General features: G+C 45.3%; 1 protein-coding gene across 4 annotated transcripts in view; it reads right to left on the bottom strand.

Annotated features, from left to right (window-relative positions):
* KANK1 (KN motif and ankyrin repeat domains 1) overlaps positions 1-21,208 on the bottom strand; it is a 120,424-nt gene that overhangs the window by 15,915 nt on the left and 83,301 nt on the right. For all 4 annotated transcript variants that reach the window (XM_060269002.1, XM_035097480.2, XM_060269001.1 and 1 more), the window contains 2 exons: positions 4,639-7,293; positions 1,102-1,314 (listed from right to left, as the gene is read on the bottom strand). In XM_060269002.1, coding sequence (XP_060124985.1) covers positions 1,102-1,314; positions 4,639-7,293 — 2,868 coding nt within the window. The remainder of the gene's footprint in view (positions 1-1,101; positions 1,315-4,638; positions 7,294-21,208) is intronic.

Raw genomic sequence — 21,208 nt, forward strand, 5'->3', positions numbered from 1 at the left:
TGTGGTTATAAGCACATAAAGTTGTGTCCCAATGAATAATGCACTGGAAATTAGCCCTCCCCTGACCCCTCTTCCGCATGCCCAGCTGCCTCCTCTCCCAGCCTTTGGATTATTCATTTTAAAAAAATATCTGTGTACTGCAATTTCACCAAAAATTAAAAAAAATTAAAAAAGCAAAGCGGTTTGAAGCAATTATAATACAACAAAAACCAGACACAAATTGAAACAGATCACCAGCTAGTTCACCTAAAACAGGCATCCCCAAACTTCGGCCCTCCAGATGTTTTGGACTACAATTCCCATCTTCCCCGACCACTGGTCCTGTTAGCTAGGGATCATGGGAGTTGTAGGCCAAAACATCTGGAGGGCCGCAGTTTGGGGATGCCTGACCTAAAACATTTTTCTGAACTGTTTGCATAAGCCTGGCGCCAAACATGTAAAAGGGGATTCAAAAGGGATTTAGAAGTATGAGACACAAGTGTTTTTACAGCTTACTTTGAAATACAGTCATACCTTGGAAGTCCGTTCCGGAAGTCCGTTCAACTTCCAAACCAAAGCATGGCTTCTGATTGGCTGCAGGAAGCTCCTGCAGCCAATCAGAAGAGCCATCAGATGTTCAGCTTTCCCAAAAACCGGAAACCGGAACACTCACTTCCAGTTTTCCATCATTTGGGAGCCAAAACATTCGGCGACTAAGCTATTTGAGATCCAAGGTATAACTGCATACATTTCCTTTGTGTTGTAAGAGACAGGGTGTCATTATATTTGGGTCGCTGAGATATATATATCGTCTGCAACAATCATAGAATCGTAGAGTTGTAAGGGACTTTGTGGAATATGCAGCTGGCCCACACTTGGATCAAACCTGCAACCTTGGCATTATCAGCGTCATGCGCTAACCAAATGAGCATGGAGCCAGGGTATAATTCTATTATGAAATACATTTCTCCTGCTTGAATTAATGACATTTTCCCTAAAAGAGTTCCACTTGAGAGTGGTGCACGAAGAAGCCATAATGGCCAGATAAGTTTATGTACAAACTAACAACAGCACAAATAACAACAAAGCAAAAAAGAAACAAAGCAATAATAAAGAAATTACCATAGAGCCCAGAGGCCAGCTGGTCATCTGTAAGATTAATTGGAGACATGGTGCTGTCTTGGGACGGTGAGGCTGTTCGGTCCGGTTCTGCTCCCAATAGGGCGGTCTTCTCCTTGCTTATTGTCCCCATCTCCTGACCCAGTTTCAACGCTTGGGAACTTGAAACTAAATGAGAACTACCAGGGTGGCCACGAGGAATGTGCAACAAATTGTCTGCCGTTAGAAAAGGAAGGAGTGGATTGCTGAACCACGAAAGCTTCTGGCTTAACATTTCTGGTATACAGTGGTCCCTTGGTTCTCAAACGCCTTGGTACTCAAACAACGTGGAACCCAAACACTGCAAACCCGGAAGTAAATGTTCCAGTTTGCAAACTTTTTCCAGAAGCCAAATATGCTCCATTTTGAGTGTTACGCTTCCATTTTGAGTGTTACCTGCTCACCATTTGAGTGTTACCTGCTTACCATTTTGAGTCTGCTTTTGCTATTTATTTTGCGGCTCCTTTTTTGTTTTGTTTTTGCGACTGTGTGGGAACCCAGTTCAGCTACTGATGGATTTTGTGACTGCAGTACATTGATTATTGGTTTCATTTTATGGATCCATGGTCTCGTTAGAGAGTAAAATTCATGTCAAATGGCTGCTTTTTAAAAAGTCTGGAATGGATTAATCCATGTTGCATGACGTTCTATGGGAAAGCACGCCTTGGTTTCAGAACGCTTTGGTTTTGGAACGGACTTCCAGAACGGATTAAGTTTGAGAACCAAGGGACCATTGTACTCCATTTCTAGTATTTTGTTATATGTGGAAATGCCTCAAATATCCACAATGCACAACAAACTGTTTGCTCCTGTTTGCGCTCGCTTGGCCTCTTCTACATTGAAAGCAACTTCTTAAACATGCTCACATTTCACCGGGTGCCAGGAATAGACACCCTCACTCCCTTCCATCCTGCTCACAGAAGCTGTGGCAGCAGTAGCAGCAATAATAATAATAATAATAATAATAATAATAATAATAATAATATTTCTACCCTGCCCATCTGGCTGGGTTTCCCCAGCCACTCTAGGCAGTTTACAGCATACCGGTATATTGAAACATAATAAAATATCAAACATTAAAAACTTCCCAATACAGGGCTGCCTTCTTCTAAAAGTTGTGTATTTCTGTATCTCCTTGACATCTGATGGGAGGGCGTTCCACAGGGTGGGCGCCACTACCGAGAAGGCCCTCTGCCTGGTTCCCTGCAAATAAGTCCAGTGAAATATCTTCAAATGTTATCTGCAAAACAATTTGAACAGATAACATTTGAAGATATTTCACTGAACTTATTTAATTTTCTAAAATTACCATCTTGCTTTTCTTTTCAGACTTCAAGGACATCAATTTTTACTTGTCTAAATAGGCGCTGCTGTTCAATGACCACAAGCAAAAAGTTAATGATAGACAGACCCTCCCATGGAGTAAATCTAACATCTGGAAATGAAGCTGCTCACTTTTCTATCTCACACCTCTGTCGTCCAGAGAAAAAGATGCTCTTGGATGTTCTGCAGCAAGGTAGTTGCCAAAATAGGGGGTGGAGTATTCATTTATTTTATTTAAAGCATTTGTCAGCCATGACTCAGAGTGCTTACAAAGCGAGACATAAAATACAGCATTATTATTATTATTATTTTTAAAAAAGAGACAATGGCCTTTAAGCATACTGAGAATAAATTATTTCTAGTTTCTTCCAATAAATGCGGAGTCTTTGTGGTACACCATTAAAAGCTAAGCTTTGAAAGCTAACTGATTCATGACAGCGAAACCCATCCAATGAAATGTGGAAGGATGCAAATTCCAAGTTTTAAGAGCTCTTCCTGGAAGATGCTGCAGGCAGCTGGGAGAAGCTGGAAGCCTTGTCTTCTCCATCACCCCCCAAGAAATGGCCCAGGAAAATCCAGCATCTTTCAAAACGTGCTTTTCCTTCTGGGAAACTGTGATGATTTTGTTTTTCTTATTATTATCCTGGTACAACACATTAAAAAACTGCAAATATTTAACAAGATATTTCCATTGTGGCAGTTTCCAAGAAGGAAAGAGGGGGGAAACGTTTTGAAAAATACAGGGCTCTTGTTGCAAAACAAGGCCGATTCTCAAAGACTGCATGAGAGTTTCTCTGACACATGGAACTACGTTTACTTTATGCATTAAGAGACTGGGCCGCCATTCATTTTAAGGCCTCTAAATATTTTAAGCTTGAGGTCTGTGCGGAAAATATTTTCTTTAAAAAAAAAACAAGTAGCAATGTAGCTCTCAATAGCCATTAAGCCACTATATATGGCACGCTTGACTAAAACAAATAGTGGAAACTTGTGCGACTTCCCACACCAATTTTAAAACTTACTTTATGTAAGTAAAATGATCGTATTCCCTTTTGCAAATCAATAAAGGGCTTCTAAAATCAAAAGCAGTGGGGAAAGTCAGCAAACTGTATCCAATTAAATTATACTCAAGAGCAGATCCAGCGAGAGCAATGAGCCTCGTGTGTCACTCATGTTCATTAATTTCAATGGATCTACCTGGAGTATAACTTTGTTGGCTAAAACCCAGCAGGTTTAGCTTCTGCTAAAATAAAGGCTTAATTTCATGCAAGTGTCTAGGACCTAGTTTTCTCTAAAGTGGGAAACCTCCATCTATTATGAACAGTCACTTCAAACTTTTATTTTTTTTTTAAAAAAAGAGTCCTGCAAATTGGACAAAGGGAAGATTGTATCTGCGACGGGGATTTTCTGAATGGAAGAGCAAGTGAGCCCCTACCTGCAGCCTGACAGAGAACATACGACTAGGAGATTAGGTGCAATGGCTCAAATTCATTGTTAAATAATGGAGGGGTGGGATAATGGTCAGCGTATGATGGCTGTTCAGAGAAATCACTTTAAAAAGACCAGACCACCACAGGGAGGTACAAAATCTGGACACGTCCCATTACAACACTCATAATTAACAGGTCACACAGATTTTGTATGTAATGCCCAACATTCCTAGGAAATATATCCATATGTCATATGTATGGACAGGGGAAGCACTATAATGACAGATCTGCCTTTATCTGTACACTGAGAAACAGAATTAGTTATGACGTATCAAAAGTATAAAGGCAGTGGAAGCAAATGTCCCTAGTCTGTAAAATGTTCACAGAAATGGGACAACTCTGGTAATAGCTGTTCTACTCTATAAAATGCCTCTGTCCGTAATTTTTGAATCACTTCCTGCCATTGAGAAGGGTCTGAGCTCTTAAGATCTTAAACTATATTAAATTCCCAGGAAACAGCACAGACGATTATCCAGCCACTGGGTATTTTTAGGCATTTTAGGTATTCAAGCACTGACACCACTTTTATCTGTGCACTGCAGTCTAAGACTGGCATCTCCTTCCCAATCATTTCAGTCCTGGAAAGGCAAGTCATGACATAAGCATAAGTTGTGAAAGAGAGACTCAGGCTGCTCCTTTTAAGACACCAGCAACCTTTAAGCAAATGAGAAAGCCCGTTCCAGCATACCTGTTGCCGAAGTTCTCTCCGCGCACTGCTTCGATATATCCAAGTTGCGCAGCTCCTCGGTGCTTGCATACTTCATGACGCTGTTGATGGAGGACAGAGTGCTGATGAGCTGAGAATTGATAGAGCCGATCTGTGCGTGGGGCTCTCCAAAAGCATCGGCTAACTCCGCGTAGTTTTCGGCCAGAAGCATCTGCTGCTCTTGAACGAGCTTCTGGACCCGTTCGATGTAGTGATCCAAGCCGGTCTTCATCTCAGGCTGAGAGAATGGGCTATCCAGCCCGAGGTTCTCCCATTCAGAAACAGAGTCATCCCCAACACCAATGCTTCTCGTGCTGGGCGGTGCTGCAAACACCGGAGAAGGACCACAGGCAATGTTTCTCATTTTCAAGCCCACTAGATAGTTCTCGTTAATACTGATCTGCCCCACGCCACAGTCTTTGGTCTTTGTTAGGGAGGGTTTGTCCAAGCTAGCCGTGCTAGAGAGCAGCGTCCCCACGCCAATGGAACGAGTTTTAGCTGCCGTATTGACATCCTTGACCCTTCCATCTCCTATGGCGACTGTCCTCATCTCGACAACCACAGTGTTTGTCTGTTTATCGCAAGCGCTCAGGAAAGTGTTGGTGCCGGAATCTGTCACGGGAGCTACGTCCGTGTTGGTGAACTGGTCAGCTTGTTCTAACACTGTGTTGGTTCCCCGGGTTGCCGTCCGAGGCACCGCCATGACTCCGGTATCTGCCTTGCAACCGGGCTCCGTGTTGGTGCTGCGGGAAACGGCCTTGCTTGCTGGGCAGACTGCTTGGACGGGACAGTCTCCGCAGCCTATGGACCGAACTTCCTTGATTTTCAGCTCCGTCTTGCGCAGGCTCAATCTGTCCACCGATTCCTCCGTATTGACCCCCGTTTCGCAGACGGACCTTTCTGTGCCCACACATTTGTCGCACATCTCAAGAGAGCTCCCTGTGCACCGATCAGACATTTCTTTTCTCTCCTTCACAATCCACCAATTCATGGGCACATCTGGCCCCACGGCTGAACTGTGCAATTGAGGCCTGCACAATACCCCCACGCTGCTCATCTGCAGATGGCTCCCCACGCATGAATCCACCACATCCACATGACCTCCCACCATTTGGTCTTTTGTTTGTACGACGGCTTCCACCGCTCTGCTGAAGACAAGGGGCTGCGCCATCACTGCCTTGTCCATTTTCTTCCTGGATCCAGCTGCCTGGAGCTCATGCTTCAATTTGGTCATCTCTCTGTCGTGAGCCGTTTCCCTCAGCTGAACCTCCAGCCGGTAGATTTTATCTTTGAGGGCTTCAATGGTCTGATGCTGGAGTTCTAGTTCCCTCTCAGCCTCCGTAGACAAGCCAAGCATCCCCTCCGTCACCCCGACGCTAGAATCTTTCGTCTTCTGCTCTGTTCCTACTGCTACATCCCTGCACTTTATCAAAGCTCTGTTGTACACAACAACGTCGTTCATGTTCTCCTCTGTGCCCACGGCCACCGATCTGCTCTCTTTCGTTGCACTCGCTCGGTTCCCTCGCAGGTTAGATGGAACGTCGTAGCTGCCGTCCTGGATCTTCTTCTCCAAGGCTTGCATTTCAGCAGTCAACTGCCTGAACTCTTCCGCCCTCTCTGAGCTATGTTCCACACTCCCCAGGTCTTCCTCACAGTCTATATAGAGTTCGCCACCCCCTCTGGCAGGAGAGAGGGGCTTCCACTGCTCCGCGTTTCCTGTGCTGTAAGATCTCTTTCTGAAATGGCCTGCGTCATTCTGGTTGACTACCCTTTGGCTTTTGAGCTTCTCTACCATCTGCCTTTTCTCCTCCTGCAACACTGAAATCTTAACCTGCAGCACGGGGATAGTCTTAACTTGCTCCTCGAGCTCCTTGAGGCGCTTGAGGGCAATGGCCATTTGTTCCCTGATGTGTTGCAAGTGCACGGGGCTGACATTCGTCACGGGTGTCGATATCCCTGAGCTCAAGGGGCTGTGGCGGATGGAGCTCCCTAGAGAGGACGCAAGGTAAAGATTATATTCCCCATTGCCCTGGTATCCGTTCTGAAACTGCTGAGACATCTGGTTGTGGCCGCTAGACCCCACAAAGGAAGGGAGAGAACTTGTGGAGCCCATGGCTCCAAAACTGGAAAGCCTCGGCCTCCGGGGTTCTCCTGGGGTCACCTGCATCGCCATCTTCTCCTGCTCCAATCTCCTCCGTGTTTCCATGAGAGTTTTTGTAACGCGGAGGTTGTGGCGAGGCAGCTGCGGCGAAGGAGGCTGGAGTTGTTTGCTCTCAGGGATAGTTAGGAAGCTTGGAGAGGCTTCAAAGGACAAGGACGGTCTCGGGGCAGTGGCTGCTGGGCTTCGAGCTGCAAAGAGCGAAGATGAATGTTTGTTTTCATCGCTGTTGGATGAAGACAGAGATTCATTGGATGTCCATGCGCTGTATTGGCCAGAGGCGTTTTTGCCAGCTGCAAAAGGTGGCGTCACTTTCTGCTTCTTCTGAATGTTCAGTTTCTTAATAGTATTTCCCTTCTGTATATCTTCCACATACTTGAGGAAATCCAAATCGAGCTGGTAACCATAAGGTGTTTCCACAAAATAGGGGTCCTTCTGATTTCTGTCATCCTCCCCATTCAGAGCATTTTCATCTTTTTCTAAAAGAAGAAAACACACACATTAAGCATAAAATCCTACATTAAACGGTTGCTTATTTTCTTTTGTCGTTGTTGGTAAATTATAAGCACTCTATTCAGACAGCAGAATCAGTGTTCTACACTGGAAAAATCTATTGCATGTCTCTTGATTAAATTTTTAGCATGCACACATTTTCCTTTTCAGACTGCGTCAGCAGAATTTTAAACCACAAAGCAGGTGGATACATGGCTTTACATAAAGCTTTACATAAAGCTGTATTTTTTAAAAAGAAACAACAAGACCCTGTTAATACCATGAAGCAATGCTTTAAAAGGAATTCTGTATTTCTACGACATCCCCAGGATAGTTTTCACGTGAAGTTCAACTATTTGATATGCTGCGGTGTTGTGCAAAGGAATTCAATACATCTCAGAGATCTTCCGAAGGGCTACTTCCCCCCCAAAACCCACCCTCTCTTGGTTTACAAAGGCTAAAAACAGACAGTTATTTGGATTTCAAAACAAGATAGTCCAAAGGAGGAGCAGCTTCCTAGCACATTCATCTCCGATTGTTCATGCAACCTTTTTTATATTCCTATACGGTGCAGAGTCGACACACTGAGAGCTATGCAGGCGACCCATTACCAGTGCAGTCTAAAATATCTCAGATGAAAGAGAAACTGTCAGCTCAGATGTCAGGACAGGCCAGCTTCCTGGAGACACAGGAGAGGCATGTCACACCAAAGCATTCTAAATAAAACTGCAGCAGATCTGCCGAGCTTCTGCAGGAAGAATATTTATGCCTAGGGCGGCTCTGCAACCTACTTCTCACTCTCAAACACAGAAACACAACAGGAACTTCAGAGCAAAGCCTTCATTTACATCAACTTGGAAGTTTCTCTTTCCGTCCATCCACGCTTCTGTTCAAAGTCTACCCGGCCTCGCTCTGTTTCCTGCAATCGCGGCTTCGTACGTCACGCAAGCTATTTGCCTGCGAAATCCCTGCCTCCCAACTTTCTCATTCTTCAACCCTTAAAGGGAAAAAGGACTCGGCATTTATATAAATACTGCAAAACAGAGCACAACATTTCATAGGCTGAGCTTCTTCCAATGAGTTCATCAGCTCACGACTGGAGGGGGGGGGGGGAACCATTTCATTTTTCTTCTCCTTTCCAGCACAGATCTCTCTCTATATATATTGCAGCAGCTACCTCTTAAAAAGGCTCACAAGTCCCACTCTTTCTATTGACATTTCTTCAGATTTGAGGTTTTGCTGTTGTTTCGCCTTTTCAGTTTCTGCTTAAGAAATAAGTTTGCCTTCATAATGTTTAGGAAGCGAAGGGCGCAAGTGTATACTAAGCCACCTGAAATCATTAAATACATGAGCCATTCTTAGATATCTTAATGCGAACCGTATATATATATATAAAAGTTACTCTGTACACCAATGATCCTTTTAAAAAAGACACAAACATGGCTGAATCATATTCCATTTCTCCTGTGCGTGTTTGTGTGCAGGGAAAGCTAGTTTATGCACAACTTTTAGAAGACATCTGAAGGCAGCCCTGTTAAAGGGAGGTTTTTAATGCTTGATGTTTTCATTATGTTTTTAGATATGCTGTAAGCCGCCCAGAGTGTGGTGGTGGTGGTGGTGGTTGTTGTTGTTGTTGTTATTATTATTATTATTATTATTATTATTATTATTTTACACATCACTTGGGAAGACAGGAGAACTAATGCCAGTGTACTGGAAGAAGCAAAGATCACCAGTGTCGAAGCAATGATTCTTCAACATTAACATCGTTGGACTGGTCACATTGTGCGGATGCCTGATTATATTCTTCCAAAGCAACTACAGTGCTACCTCAACATCTGAACGATTCAACAAAGTCGACAACCTCGGAAGTCTTTTCCTTGCGCGCGCCCTGCACCTGCGCAAAGTGGCGCACGCGGTTGGTGCATGCGCAGAAATCGTGCTTCGTGCATGGGCAGAAGCAGCGCTTCGACAACCGAAGACTTCGACTTACGAAGACGGCCGCAGAACAGATCGTCTTTGTAAGTCAAGGTACCACTGTACTTTATTCCGAACTTAAAAATGGAAAGCGTATTGCTGGTGGCCAACAAAAGAAGTTTAAAGACTGTCTCAAGGCAAGTCTAAAAAAATGTAGTATAAACACCAGCAATTGGGAAACACTTGCCTGCGTGTGCTCCAATTGGAGAACAGCCTTTACCAAAGGTGTCATGGGCTTTGAAGACACTCGAACTCAGGACACAAGGCAGAAACGTGGAAGGCATGCTTGGCAAACCCTCACCGGGATCAACTCCCACCCGGAAACCTGTGTCCCCTACTGTGGAAGGACGTGTGGATCCAGAATTGGCCTCCACTAATGGACTCATTGTTAAAACTGTGTTTATGGAAGACAATCTTACTTGGCTACGAGGGACCGCCAAAAAAGAAGAGAATATTAATTAATTAATTAATTGTTCCTATTCAATATATGCAGAGAGCTGCATAAAAATAATGCTGGGTTTCCATATATGTGTACAGGTGGCACAACAGTGTACATTGCCCATCCCTGCCACACACACCCTGTGTCTACTCATGTAGAAAGAGTATTTGCAGATACTGTAGCAGCTCATGGAATACATACATATCCTTAAGGCTGTGTTTGTTTGTTTGTTTGTTTGTTTGTTTGTAAGACAGGTTTTTAAGCAGAAGTTTCTGTGGGAATTTTGAGAGCAAGGTGTCTAAACAAGTAAGGAATAATAACACAGCCTGATTTCTTACAAGTTTGACTCCCCCCCCCCCGGCCCACCAGCAAAAAACCGTGAACAATTTAAAACATTAAGAAAGGCGGGTGGGGTGGGGGAATACTCACTAATAAATACATAACCAGATATCACTCTAATAATCACTGGAGGGGTGTGTGTGTGTTTTAAATAATAAATCTGGACATGCTCACCTGTGACCTCCGAGATAAAGCGCAATAATGTTTCCATAAAAGCGGAAATGTTTCGTGAATATCACAGTAAAGCAAAGCCGGCCGGCCAACGTACGCGCAGAGATTTATTTGCATTCTGCAGAGGGTCACAGCCGTTTCTTTGTCGGTTTAACCAGCAAAACTGCATTCTGGGCAGTAATCAGGACTTTTATTGCACACCCAAAACATCTTCCTAAGGCTTCTAGTTTCCTGCAGCAGTTTCATCTGCTTCCAGGTTTTTGTCGGTCTCTGGCTACAAGGCCAGCAGTTCCTCCCTACCATCCTAGCAGGGCCGGCCCTACGGCCAGGCTGGGTGGCGCAGGGTGCCAGGGCGCCCTCCCGCTGGGGGGGGGGCGCCGCACAGCCATGCCCGCCCGAAACGCTGCAGCGTCCGGCAGCCATGCTCCCGCCCGCCCACCATGCAGCAGCGCCTGGCAGCCAAGCTGCGCGCTGAGCACGCCCGCCCGCCGCACTGGGAAACGGGGTGGGGGTGGGGGTGCCGGAGGGATCCGCCGCACCACGGCACCAGGGATGCTTAAGACGGCCCTGCATCCTAGTACCTGCTGGAGGAGCTGTGGCCTCACAAGGGGTGGGTGAAGGATGGCAATAAGGATAATGATAATAATTTATTTATACCCCACCTATCTGGCTGGGTTTCCCCAGTCACTCTGGACAGCTCACAACAGAATATTAAAAACACGATAAAACACCAAACATTAAAAACTTCCCTAAACAGGGTTGTCTTCAGATGTTTCCTAAAAGTCAGATAGTTGTTTATTTCCTGGGAGGGCGTTCCACAGGGAGGGAGCCACCACCGAGAAGGCCCTGTGATGAGAGCATATTGAAAGAAAACCACCACCACCTCATCCTTCCAAATCCACCCCTTAAAGATGTTAGCGGAGGAGCTAAGAATTTGAACTCAAGTCACTTGCTCAGTATTAAAAAGATATGCTCCCTGGACTGGGTTGCCACTTAATCCAATCGCCTCCACCACCAGCCCGAGGATTGCCCACAAGAAGACAGCAGGCAGACCAAGCTAGAGAGGTTTGGACTCTGGCCTTGGCTAGGTGGCTTGGCTAGAGGGCATTGTCCCCGATGCACCTGGCAAAATTGTGCCTCGTGGGACTGCCGAGGTTCAACGTCCACAAACGCAGCCCTAGGGGTTCTTAAGCACATGCTTTTCCATTCAAAGGGGATGAAGAGATCAAAGTACTTTGGGCCCCCATCATGTAATCTTGACAGGAGGGCCCCCCAAATGCTTTGGTCTCTTAAGGGACACGCGCTCTCAGATCGCAAGTAATGTAATGTCAATTTCTAGAGGAGGATAATCACGGTTACATTTCAAAAGATCTAATCTTAAGGAAAGAACCATACTGTATAATTAAGATTGGCAAATTAAAAATTTAATTTTATGTTTATACAATTTATAACTCCGTCACTTATGCTATACAAAAAGCAGATACTCCTGCGATATTATTCCAGTTCTGGGATTCCCGGGCACTTTTCTTCCCAGGTCCAGAAGAGAATTTCTTCGGCAAAGTATTTTAGGTTATCGAACAACCTTCCTTTATGCTTGAACTGCTGGCAACGTCTCCTGAACTGGAGCAATTTTGGTGCAATGATTGTCAAGTTCTATTTCACTGTTTGCTTTGCTTAAGCACTTAAAAGACCATAAAACGGCCTCTTTCTCTCCTACTTAAGGGGTTATTTTTAGCTTCTACCATATTAGGATTAGCCGTACTTGTTATTTTCTTGGAAGGATGCAAACATGGGCTCAGAGATTTCAAGTGCTGAAGCTGTGACCATAGGTACTGAGAGCAAAGAGTTGTGCTGAATGCAGGCATAATAAGCAGGATACCGACATTATGGGATGGAGGGAGGGAGAGAGGAATAGACTCTGCAGCTCAGATGGGGCTCCTCTCAGTTCTTAATGTGTAAAATTGTTCTCGGAGATATTTGCACTGAGTCATTTCACCCGTTTGAGTCAGTCAAAAAAGTACTCGTGATAAAGATTACGTGAGATGTCATTAAAGGTCAGGCCCCCCTGCAGTGTATGGAGATTTATTATATATTTATTCTGTAGAACTTTGGGGTAGGATGTAATTTGGGTTTTTGATTTTTAGTTTGAAGTAGATGAGAGATCTTGCTGTTTCTAAAATTACCTTAAATTGTATTTTTGTGCTGCCTGTTTTTTTATTTATTTAAAGAATTGTTTTATCCTTTGAGTGCCATCTTGGGGGGGGGGGTTCTTTCCGGCCAAAAGGCAGCACAAAATAAATTTATGACATTAATACTCGCTTTCCCCCTTCCCCAAACAAGAAAAATCTATTGCTTACATGTAGGCACGGGAATGTGTGAAAAAGCCGGTACAGAACTTCCTCCGCTTGGCAAAACCAAAGAGTCACAGGCAGATATTGGAGTCATCGTTCTGTGATACTATGGCAGCGAAAGAAAGCTGAGCTTTGAACACCAGCAAAACCAGCAGGCTCCATAATGCCCCTGGGCACTAGGTTGGCAATCCCTGGTCTAGAGGTTTTGAACACCAGCAAAACCAGCAGGCTCCACAATGCCCCTGGGCACTAGGTTGGCAATCCCTGGTCTAGAGGTTTTGAACACCAGCAAAACCAGCAGGCTCCATAATGCCCCTGGGCACTAGGTTGGCAATCCCTGGTCTAGAGGCACTATTTCGGAGAGGATTAATGAAAAGAAACACACATTGTTATCATAGTTCTGCATTACTGAAGCCTTGAGACCTGCCCAGCCATTCTTACTCAGACAGCTTTGCCTTCTCTGCTTGCAGAAGACGGAAATCTGTGCAGTACGAATTCCTCAAAGTTCCCCAAAACTCTCGCTTTGGCTGGGCCATCAAGAATTGAGAACGGCTTGCTCTGAATGAGTGAACCAAGATTCATTGTATACCTAGAGGGGAACCTTGACAGCGAGTAAATTCAACCATCACCTCCCTCCCTCATGGAAACAAACCACAGGGATGGAGCAGGCATGGCAAGGGAATATAAATATAACCCTTCCAGAAAACCAAACATTCCCGAGACGACAGCAACTTCTTCCTGGGAAATGTGGATGTGTCGAAGACTTCACTCAAACACATTCTGTTGTGAGTCCTGTGCTGGATTTTTTTTTTTAAAAAAATAGAAGTATTCCAAAGAGAGGGGAAATAATTTTGTATGATCGGGCAGTAAGTTTGTGCTCACAAGGGGCACCAAGGTATTGCAGACGTACAATCACATTTGGTTAATTGCATTCCTGATGAGTGTTCAAGCAACCTGCAGGATTCCTGGGCCACTGCAATTTGAGCATGTCAATAACAAGGTCAGTAATTTTATAATTTCATACAATACTCCTCTCCCATCCCTTTCCCCCCTTAAGGTGAACAAACACGCCTCGCTCAGGTTTAGCTATGTCGAAATGCTTGGTAATTTGCAACGCAAGCTATTCATTATCTAAGCAAATGCCTGAAAACAACTTACTTTTTAAAAATATATCCAGCTTGTTCTCTAGGTTAAGTTAGCTCAACCTGCTCAGTTGAACTTGATTTAAAGAACAGACTCCTTACACACTATAATGCCACAGGCAAAGAAAATATAAACTCTTCGAGAATGCCTCCGAACGGAAGTATTAAGAGATGTTTCGCTTAGAGATATGCACCGTGTCTCACATACCTTGCTATGTCCAAGCAGAAATGGCACATTAAAGTTGAGAATTGACACTTAAAAAAAGGTACACGAACACACAAACATTCATTTAGAGGATGAAAGTTGTGTTAAGCAAGGGGGAAACAAGCTAAAAACAGAGACACGTTTGGCCGTTGCAGAGGTAAATTAGAAATAGGCACTCTCCTCCCTTGGCCATTAGTCTAACAGAGTTACTTTGTCCGAGAGAACAGTGCTATCTTTATGTTAAAAGTCGCAGTGAGAAAAGCAACCAGCCAGCATAGGTAGAAGCAGACCATTCTTTGGGGGAGGGCAATAAAACAACAGAAGTTACAAACTTACATTCCCTAAAATTTAAGTCGTTCATCCCCCATCCCCGAAATCTGCCAGCGTTACTTACTTATTCTGTGAAGAGCAGAAAGTTGCCGTGTGTTTTGCTTGCAGGAAGTTTGGCTAGAGGCAGACTTTCCTTAGCTTTGCAGGGAATATGTGCTTCTGACACATAAGCAGGCAAGAAGCCCAAGGCTCGCTGCAGAGAATTTATTTATACTCATTTGGAATTTCCTGACAAAATTCTCCCCTGCCTGCCAGGCTCGGCTAATGGAGCTCCCCGGCGCAACCTCTCCCCGCTTGCGCAACAACATTGCTGCACCATCAAACGCAGACGGCTGCTGCTCAAGGAGCAGCTGGATTTCAGAAAAACAGCTCTATGGCGGGAGGTCGCATCATGTGAACCACGAAAAGTTGCACTTCTCTGATCACGTCCAACAAGCCAAATCAGACAAGAGGGGAAGAAAAGGCAGGGCGCCTCTCGCCCTCCTCATTCCTTCCCCTTTTGACCCCACCTCCCGTTGCAGGCAAAGGAAGGTTCACGGAAATAATGCGGTCAGGATAATTGTCTCTCTTGTAACCATACCACAGGCTGCATTCAAATAATTCTGGTTTCCTTTGCCACATGCAGTCTGTTTTTGCTCGCTTTTGTCCAGCCCAGCTTGCAATTTGGAAGCTAAAAATAAAGGCTTTATTCTGCCTGGGAGGCAGGCAAAAAAAACATTTTGCTGAAGGATGTGGCCAAAAATGTGACAAGTGCGCTTTCTAAAGGGGGAGGGAAATTTGTCCGAAATAAAAAAGACAGGCTTCCCAGAGCTACTCCATCAAAAAGGCTCGCCTGCACATGCACTTCTTAGTTTTCAAACATTAAGTTATCACTCTAACTGTGTGCCCAGGCCCAGATACCCGACATTCACAGCACCACAACAAATCAATTACAGGAAAATGTCAACTAAATCTCTTCCATCTTTTCGCCGATATTGCAGATTAGGGAAATATTAACCGATTTGTTTTGTTTTCAGTAGATAATTTCCAGCATAGGTCAGCTGTTGAGAGAGTCCAAAGGGCAGGGGCTTCGAGAGATACCCTTATCTCGAGTAACGTATCAGAATTTGGAATAGTGACTTTGGTTTGAACTGTTTGCAAAGGAACATTGGGCTCCACACCAATCTCCCACAGTCAGAAAGAGGGTTCAGGTGTGCAAGACAGTTTCACAAGATCAAGCCCCAACCATTTCCAAAGGATCTGCCAAGAGCTCTGCAGCAGTGCATTTCTGCGCAAACTCCAAGGGTTTAAAGTGGAAATGACCAATGGCATGTTCAACAGCATTCACGTCTCTCCGTCTGAATCAACGGTGTAGCTGGCAAACCAGCTGGCCCTGGTCATAAGCCCCTCAGGCCACAATCTGTGACAAGAGGAGCAAGATGGGTCCCTCAGGACACAAGCCTGGTTCTTTCGGGAGTGAACAATCGCACCCGGATCCGCCATTTTCCTGGCCAACCCCTCTGCTGTGTTTCCTGCCCCAGCCACCTGTTTCTTATCTGGTTTAAGCTTATTTCCCCTTATGCTGCCTGTCCATAATTCCTTTCAAATAGTTCTTCAAAAATGTTGCTGCTCCACTTGGATCTGATGACAAGGAGAAAAAGTGCTGGCGTCACCAGTAAATTCCAGGCTCTTACGACTGCAGCTCCCCGTCCTCTTTAAGGCAAGTGTTTGCTCATTTCAAATATTTATGAATCATACACAAGGCAGTAAAATATTACAAGAGGCCAGATGAAATTATTTTTCCAGAAATATTTACTGAAATAAAAGATACTTCAAATTCCATACAATATCTGGATTTAAAAGCTTGGGAGACCAGACTCAACTTGAGGAGCTCCTTAGAATGATTCTGTTGAAAACTGCTTCCCAGAAAAGGCCACAATGGTACAATTGTTGTTGTTTAGTCGTGTCCGACTCTTCCTGACCCCATGGACCAGAGCACGCCAGGCACTCGTGTCTTTCACTGCCTCCCGCAGTTTGGTCAAACTCATGTTCATAGCTTTTCCAGGGAGTCTTCTCTTCTCATGAGGTGGCCAAAGTCTTGGAGCCTCAGCTTCAGGATCTGTCCTTCCAGTGAGCACTCAGGGCTGATTTCCTTCGGAATGGATAGGTTTGATCTTCTTGCGGTCCATGGGACTCTCAAGAGTCTCCTCCAGCACCATAATTCAAAAGCATCAATTCTTCGGCGATCAGCCTTCTTTATGGTCCAGCTCTCACTTCCATACATCCCTACTGGGAAAACCATAGCTTTAACTATATGGACCTTTGTTGGCAAGGTGATGTCTCTGCTTTTTAAGATGCTGTCTAGGTTTGTCATTGCTTTTCTCCCAAGAAGCAGGCATCTTTTAATTTCGTGACTGCTGTCACCATCTGCAGTGATCATGGAGCCCGATGGTACAATACTCTAGCCTGAAAATGGTACTAAATGGTTGATGGTACTGAAAGTACCAATAATCTTTTTCTCTGTATTGGCCATCTGGTTGGGCAACAAAAGCAGTTCCTGTACTAAAACAAAAACATTCAAAAAATATCCACTGCATTGCTCTCCAACATCTTTTTAGCCTTCTGTATTTTATCTGTGTTGTTTTAATTTGTGTAAACCACCTTGAGTCCTAATCCAGGGCGGAAAGAGGAATGTTGCAGTTTTTGTTGACAGAATGAGAGTAACAGCTATATTTTATATAAAGTTAGGGAGGAAATCATTTCTTAGCCAGATGATTATTAAAGTCAATTCAGACTTTTTATTTTCAGTCTTCTGGGGTCCTGGTTTTGCTCTCCGCCTTTAGGAGTGAGCCCTATGCAGGCAGGTCACCACATCCTGCTACCGTTCAAAACAAAAGCAAGGGCACCAAATAGTTCTTTAGGACAGAAAATCTAATATGCTTGCAATAAACAGATGGTTCAGTGTATAGAGCGGACCCTGTCAATTCTGCCAAAGGGAGGAGAAGAGGTTTTCCAAAGCAGAAGACAAACACAGCAGTGAAAACACTCTCTTTGCCATTTTCCATAAAGTCTAATAAGGGACACATTTCTGAGAAACTGTTGAGAGAGAGAGAGAGAGAGAGAGAGAGAGAGAGAGAGAGAGAGAGAGAGAGAGAGAGAGATTCAAGGCACACTTTGAGTGAGATTCCTTCTTTTCACCACTCATGGCCCTTAGAACGGAACCCTAAAGCTGCACATATGGCAAAGGGCTTTCAAGTGAAATACAGTGGTACCTTGGTTCTCAAACGCCTTGGTTCCCAAATGCTGAAAACCCAAAAGTAAGTGTTCTGGTTTCTGAACATTTTTCAGAAGCCAAACGTCTGATGTGCCTGTCAGCTATTGTTTCTGGGGCGCCTGCACCAATCAGAAGCTGCGCCTTACTTTCTGAACATTTCAGAAGTCAAACGAACTTCTGGAACGGATTAAGTTTGGCCCTTTTGTTTTTGCTATTTATTTTGTGTTTGTGTTTTTGAGGCTTTCTTGGTTCATTTGTTTTTGTGACTGCCTGGAACCCAGTTCAGCAACTGATTGATTGGTTAACTGATTGTGCAACTGCGGAAATGGATAAAAGACCCCCATCCAAACAATGACTATCATCGGTGCAGGTAAGGTTTTTTTTTTTAAAAAATTATCGTCTACAATACTGTCTTATTTATTTTATAGTAAAGTACATTGATTATTGCTTTCATTTTATGGATCAATGTTCTCATTAGAGAGTAAAATGCATGTCAAATTGCTGCTGTAGGGGTTGTTTTTAAAAGTCTGGAACGGATTAATCCATTTTGCATGACTTTCTATGGGAAAGCGCGCCTTGGTTTTGGAACGCTTTGGTTTTGGAACGGATTAAGTCTGAGAACCAAGGGACCACTGTACTTTCATTTCACGGGCGCCTTCAAAATCCCTACCTACACGGGACTCTCTCATTCTTCTCCACAAAGGTAAGCTCTGCAGTCACAAAATCTTCCACCTTGACGCCCACAGGTGGAATATCCACTCCAAACAAAGCCACCGGAAGCCTCCAGGCCAGCCTCAGAGCCGCCAGGTAACAGCCGCTAAGTTGGGCAGAAGTAGTTACGTAATAAGGCTGTGCTGGCTTGTTACCTATTTACACCACCTTTCCTCTAAGGAGCTCAGGGCAGCATTTATGTCCTGCCCTTCCCATTAATCCTCACGACAACCCTGTGAAATTGTGGAGGCTGGAATATAGGGAATAGGCTGTGTACACATGTTACCTCCTAAGCATGTTCTCCCAAATCTTGGCCACCGTAGTTGCTCAAAGGGTTGCTGGGAACTGTAACTCTCTGAGGGGTAAACTACGGTTCCCAGAATTCTCTGAGGGGGAGGGGGGCATTGGCTTTTAAGGTAGAGGGTGCCTGCAGCCTACATATAATACTCTAGGCGCTGCACTTTGTTGTGCTTTTTAAATAATTATTGGGTTTTTTAGACCAATTATCTCACTGGAAAATGTTCAGTGTTTTCTTTTCCCACAGAAAATTTTCCATACTGTAAGTGCATTATTAAAAGGTAAAGGTAAAGGGGCCCCTGACCATCAGGTCCAGTCGTGTCCGACTCTGGGGTTGCAGCGCTCATCTCGCTCTATAGGCCGAGGGAGCCAGCGTTTGTCTGCAGACAGCTTCCGGGTCATGTGGCCAGCATGACAAAGCTGCTTCTGGCGAACGGAAACGCCGTTTACCTTCCCGCCAGAGCGGTCCCTATTTATCTACTTGCACTTTGATGTGCTTTCGAACTGCTAGGTGGGCAGGAGCTGGGACCGAGCAACAGGAGCTCACCCCGTTGCAGGGATTCGAACCGCCGACCTTCTGATCAGCAAGCCCTAGACTCTGTGATTTAACTCACAGCGCCACCTGGGTCCCACAAGTGCATTATTAACAATCTCCAATGGCAAGTACAGTACAGTCGTACCTCAGTTTAAGTACGCTTCGGTTTGAGTACTTACTCCGCGGACCCGTCTGGAACGGATTAATTCACTTTCCATTACTTTCAATGGGAAAGTTTGCTTCAGGTTAAGTATGCTTCAGGTTAAGTACGGACTTCCAGAACCAATTACACTCATACTTCAGGTTAAGTACGCTTCAGGTTGAGTACTCCGCAGACCCATCTGGAACGGATTAATCCACTTTCCATTACTTTCAATGGGAAAGTTCACTTCAGGTTAAGTATGCTTCAGTCTAATTACTCCGCGGACCTGCCTGGAACGGATTAATCCACTTTCCATTACTTTCAATAGGAAAGTTCACTTCAGGTTAAGTACGTTTCAGGTTAAGTACAGACTTCCGGAACCAATTGTGTACTTAAACCGAGGTACCACTGTATTAGGCAAGGCTGGAGGTTTCAAAGCTTTAATTCACGGGTGTCAAACACAAGGCCCGGGGGCCAAATCTGGCCCACCAGACCTCGTCATGTGGCCCGCCGAGCGCCCCAGCCAGCGGGACCCAGCAGCGGGACCTTGCTGCTGAAGCGCCGCACCGTCAAAGCGCCGACAAACAGCTGGGGCCGGGGGGGGGTAGAAAGGCGGCTGGAGCAGCGCTGCGTGGAGCACCCCGAGCCACAGCAGGAGAAGGAGGAGGCAGCTTGCCGGGTCAGCGCCCGGCAGCGCCGCACGGAGAGTCCCGAGCCTCTGCAACGCAGCAGTGCTCTGTAGCACTTTGAATCCTCCTCCTCCTGCCACGGCTCGGCGCCTGGAAACGGCTGCTGCTGCTGCTGCTGAAGCACAGACAAAGCACCCAGCAGCGCCGTGTGGTGGAGGAGGAGGATTCAAAGTGCTACAGAGCACTGCTGCATCCCAGAGGCTCGGCACTCTCCGCACGGTGCTGCCGGACACCGACCCGGGAAGCCGCCTCCTCCTCCTCTTGCCTCACCTCCTCCTCCTCCTGCCACGGCTCAGCCTCATGAACGTGAGCTCAGCAGCGGCTCAGCCTCACGAACGTGCAACTCTGAGGCTTTACGCACTTCTCCTAAAACGGACACCCACTGCCTCACGCTGCACGGGAAATGCTTTTTGCCCCTGGGTCCCTTCGCGCTCTTTTCTGGCGCTGAATCAAGGCGGCAACCCCCCTCCCTTTCTTTCTTTCTTTCTTTCTTTCTTCCTTTCTTCCTTTCTTCCTCTCTCTCGTTCTTATTCTTTCTTTCCCTCTCCTTCCTTCCTTCCTTCCTTCCTTCCTTCCTTCCTTCCTTCCTTCCTTCCTTATCTCTGTCTTCTCTCCCTCTTTCTTTTTCTTTCCTTCTTTATTCCTTCTTTCCTACTCTTCTTTCTTTCACCTCTATCCTTCCTCTCTCCCTCCTGCTCCCTCTTTTCTTTCTTTCTTTCTTCCTTCCTTTCTTCCTTCCGTCCTTCCCATCTTTCTTCCTCTCCCTCATTCTTATTCTTTCTTTCCCTCTACTTCCTTCCTTCTTTCTCCCTTTCTGTCTTCTCTCCCTCTTTCCCCCCCTTCTTTATTCCCTTCCTTATTTCCTACTCTTCTTTCTCTCCCCTCTTTCCTTCCTTCCTTCCTTCCTCTCTCCCTCCCACTCCCTCCTTCCTTCCTTCCTTCCTTCCTTCCTTCCTTCCTTCCTTCCTTCCTTCAGGGGATTACCTCTAGCAGATACACGAGAGAAGCATATTTCAGGTCAAACATCTATGGTGTACCGAGACAAAAACATTAACGGTGGGCAGTTTTTCTAGCCTGGTTTACTAGATACAAGAAAAATAAATGTGTTAAATGATATCGCTCTCTAGTGCATCAGAAAATGTCCTGATGCAAATCACGTTATGCAAAGGAACCCAATTCAGAGTTTCACAGCAAAGTGCCATCTCACAATTCATTCACAGCCTCAACAACTGATGCACACCTTAACACCAAAAGAAGGCACGCTGAAACCTCAGTTGTCGAATGCTTCGGAAGTTGAACATTTCGGCTTTCAAACACTGAA

The sequence above is a fragment of the Zootoca vivipara genome, chromosome 16 (genome assembly GCF_963506605.1).
Source record: "Zootoca vivipara chromosome 16, rZooViv1.1, whole genome shotgun sequence".
Taxonomy (NCBI): domain Eukaryota; kingdom Metazoa; phylum Chordata; class Lepidosauria; order Squamata; family Lacertidae; genus Zootoca; species Zootoca vivipara.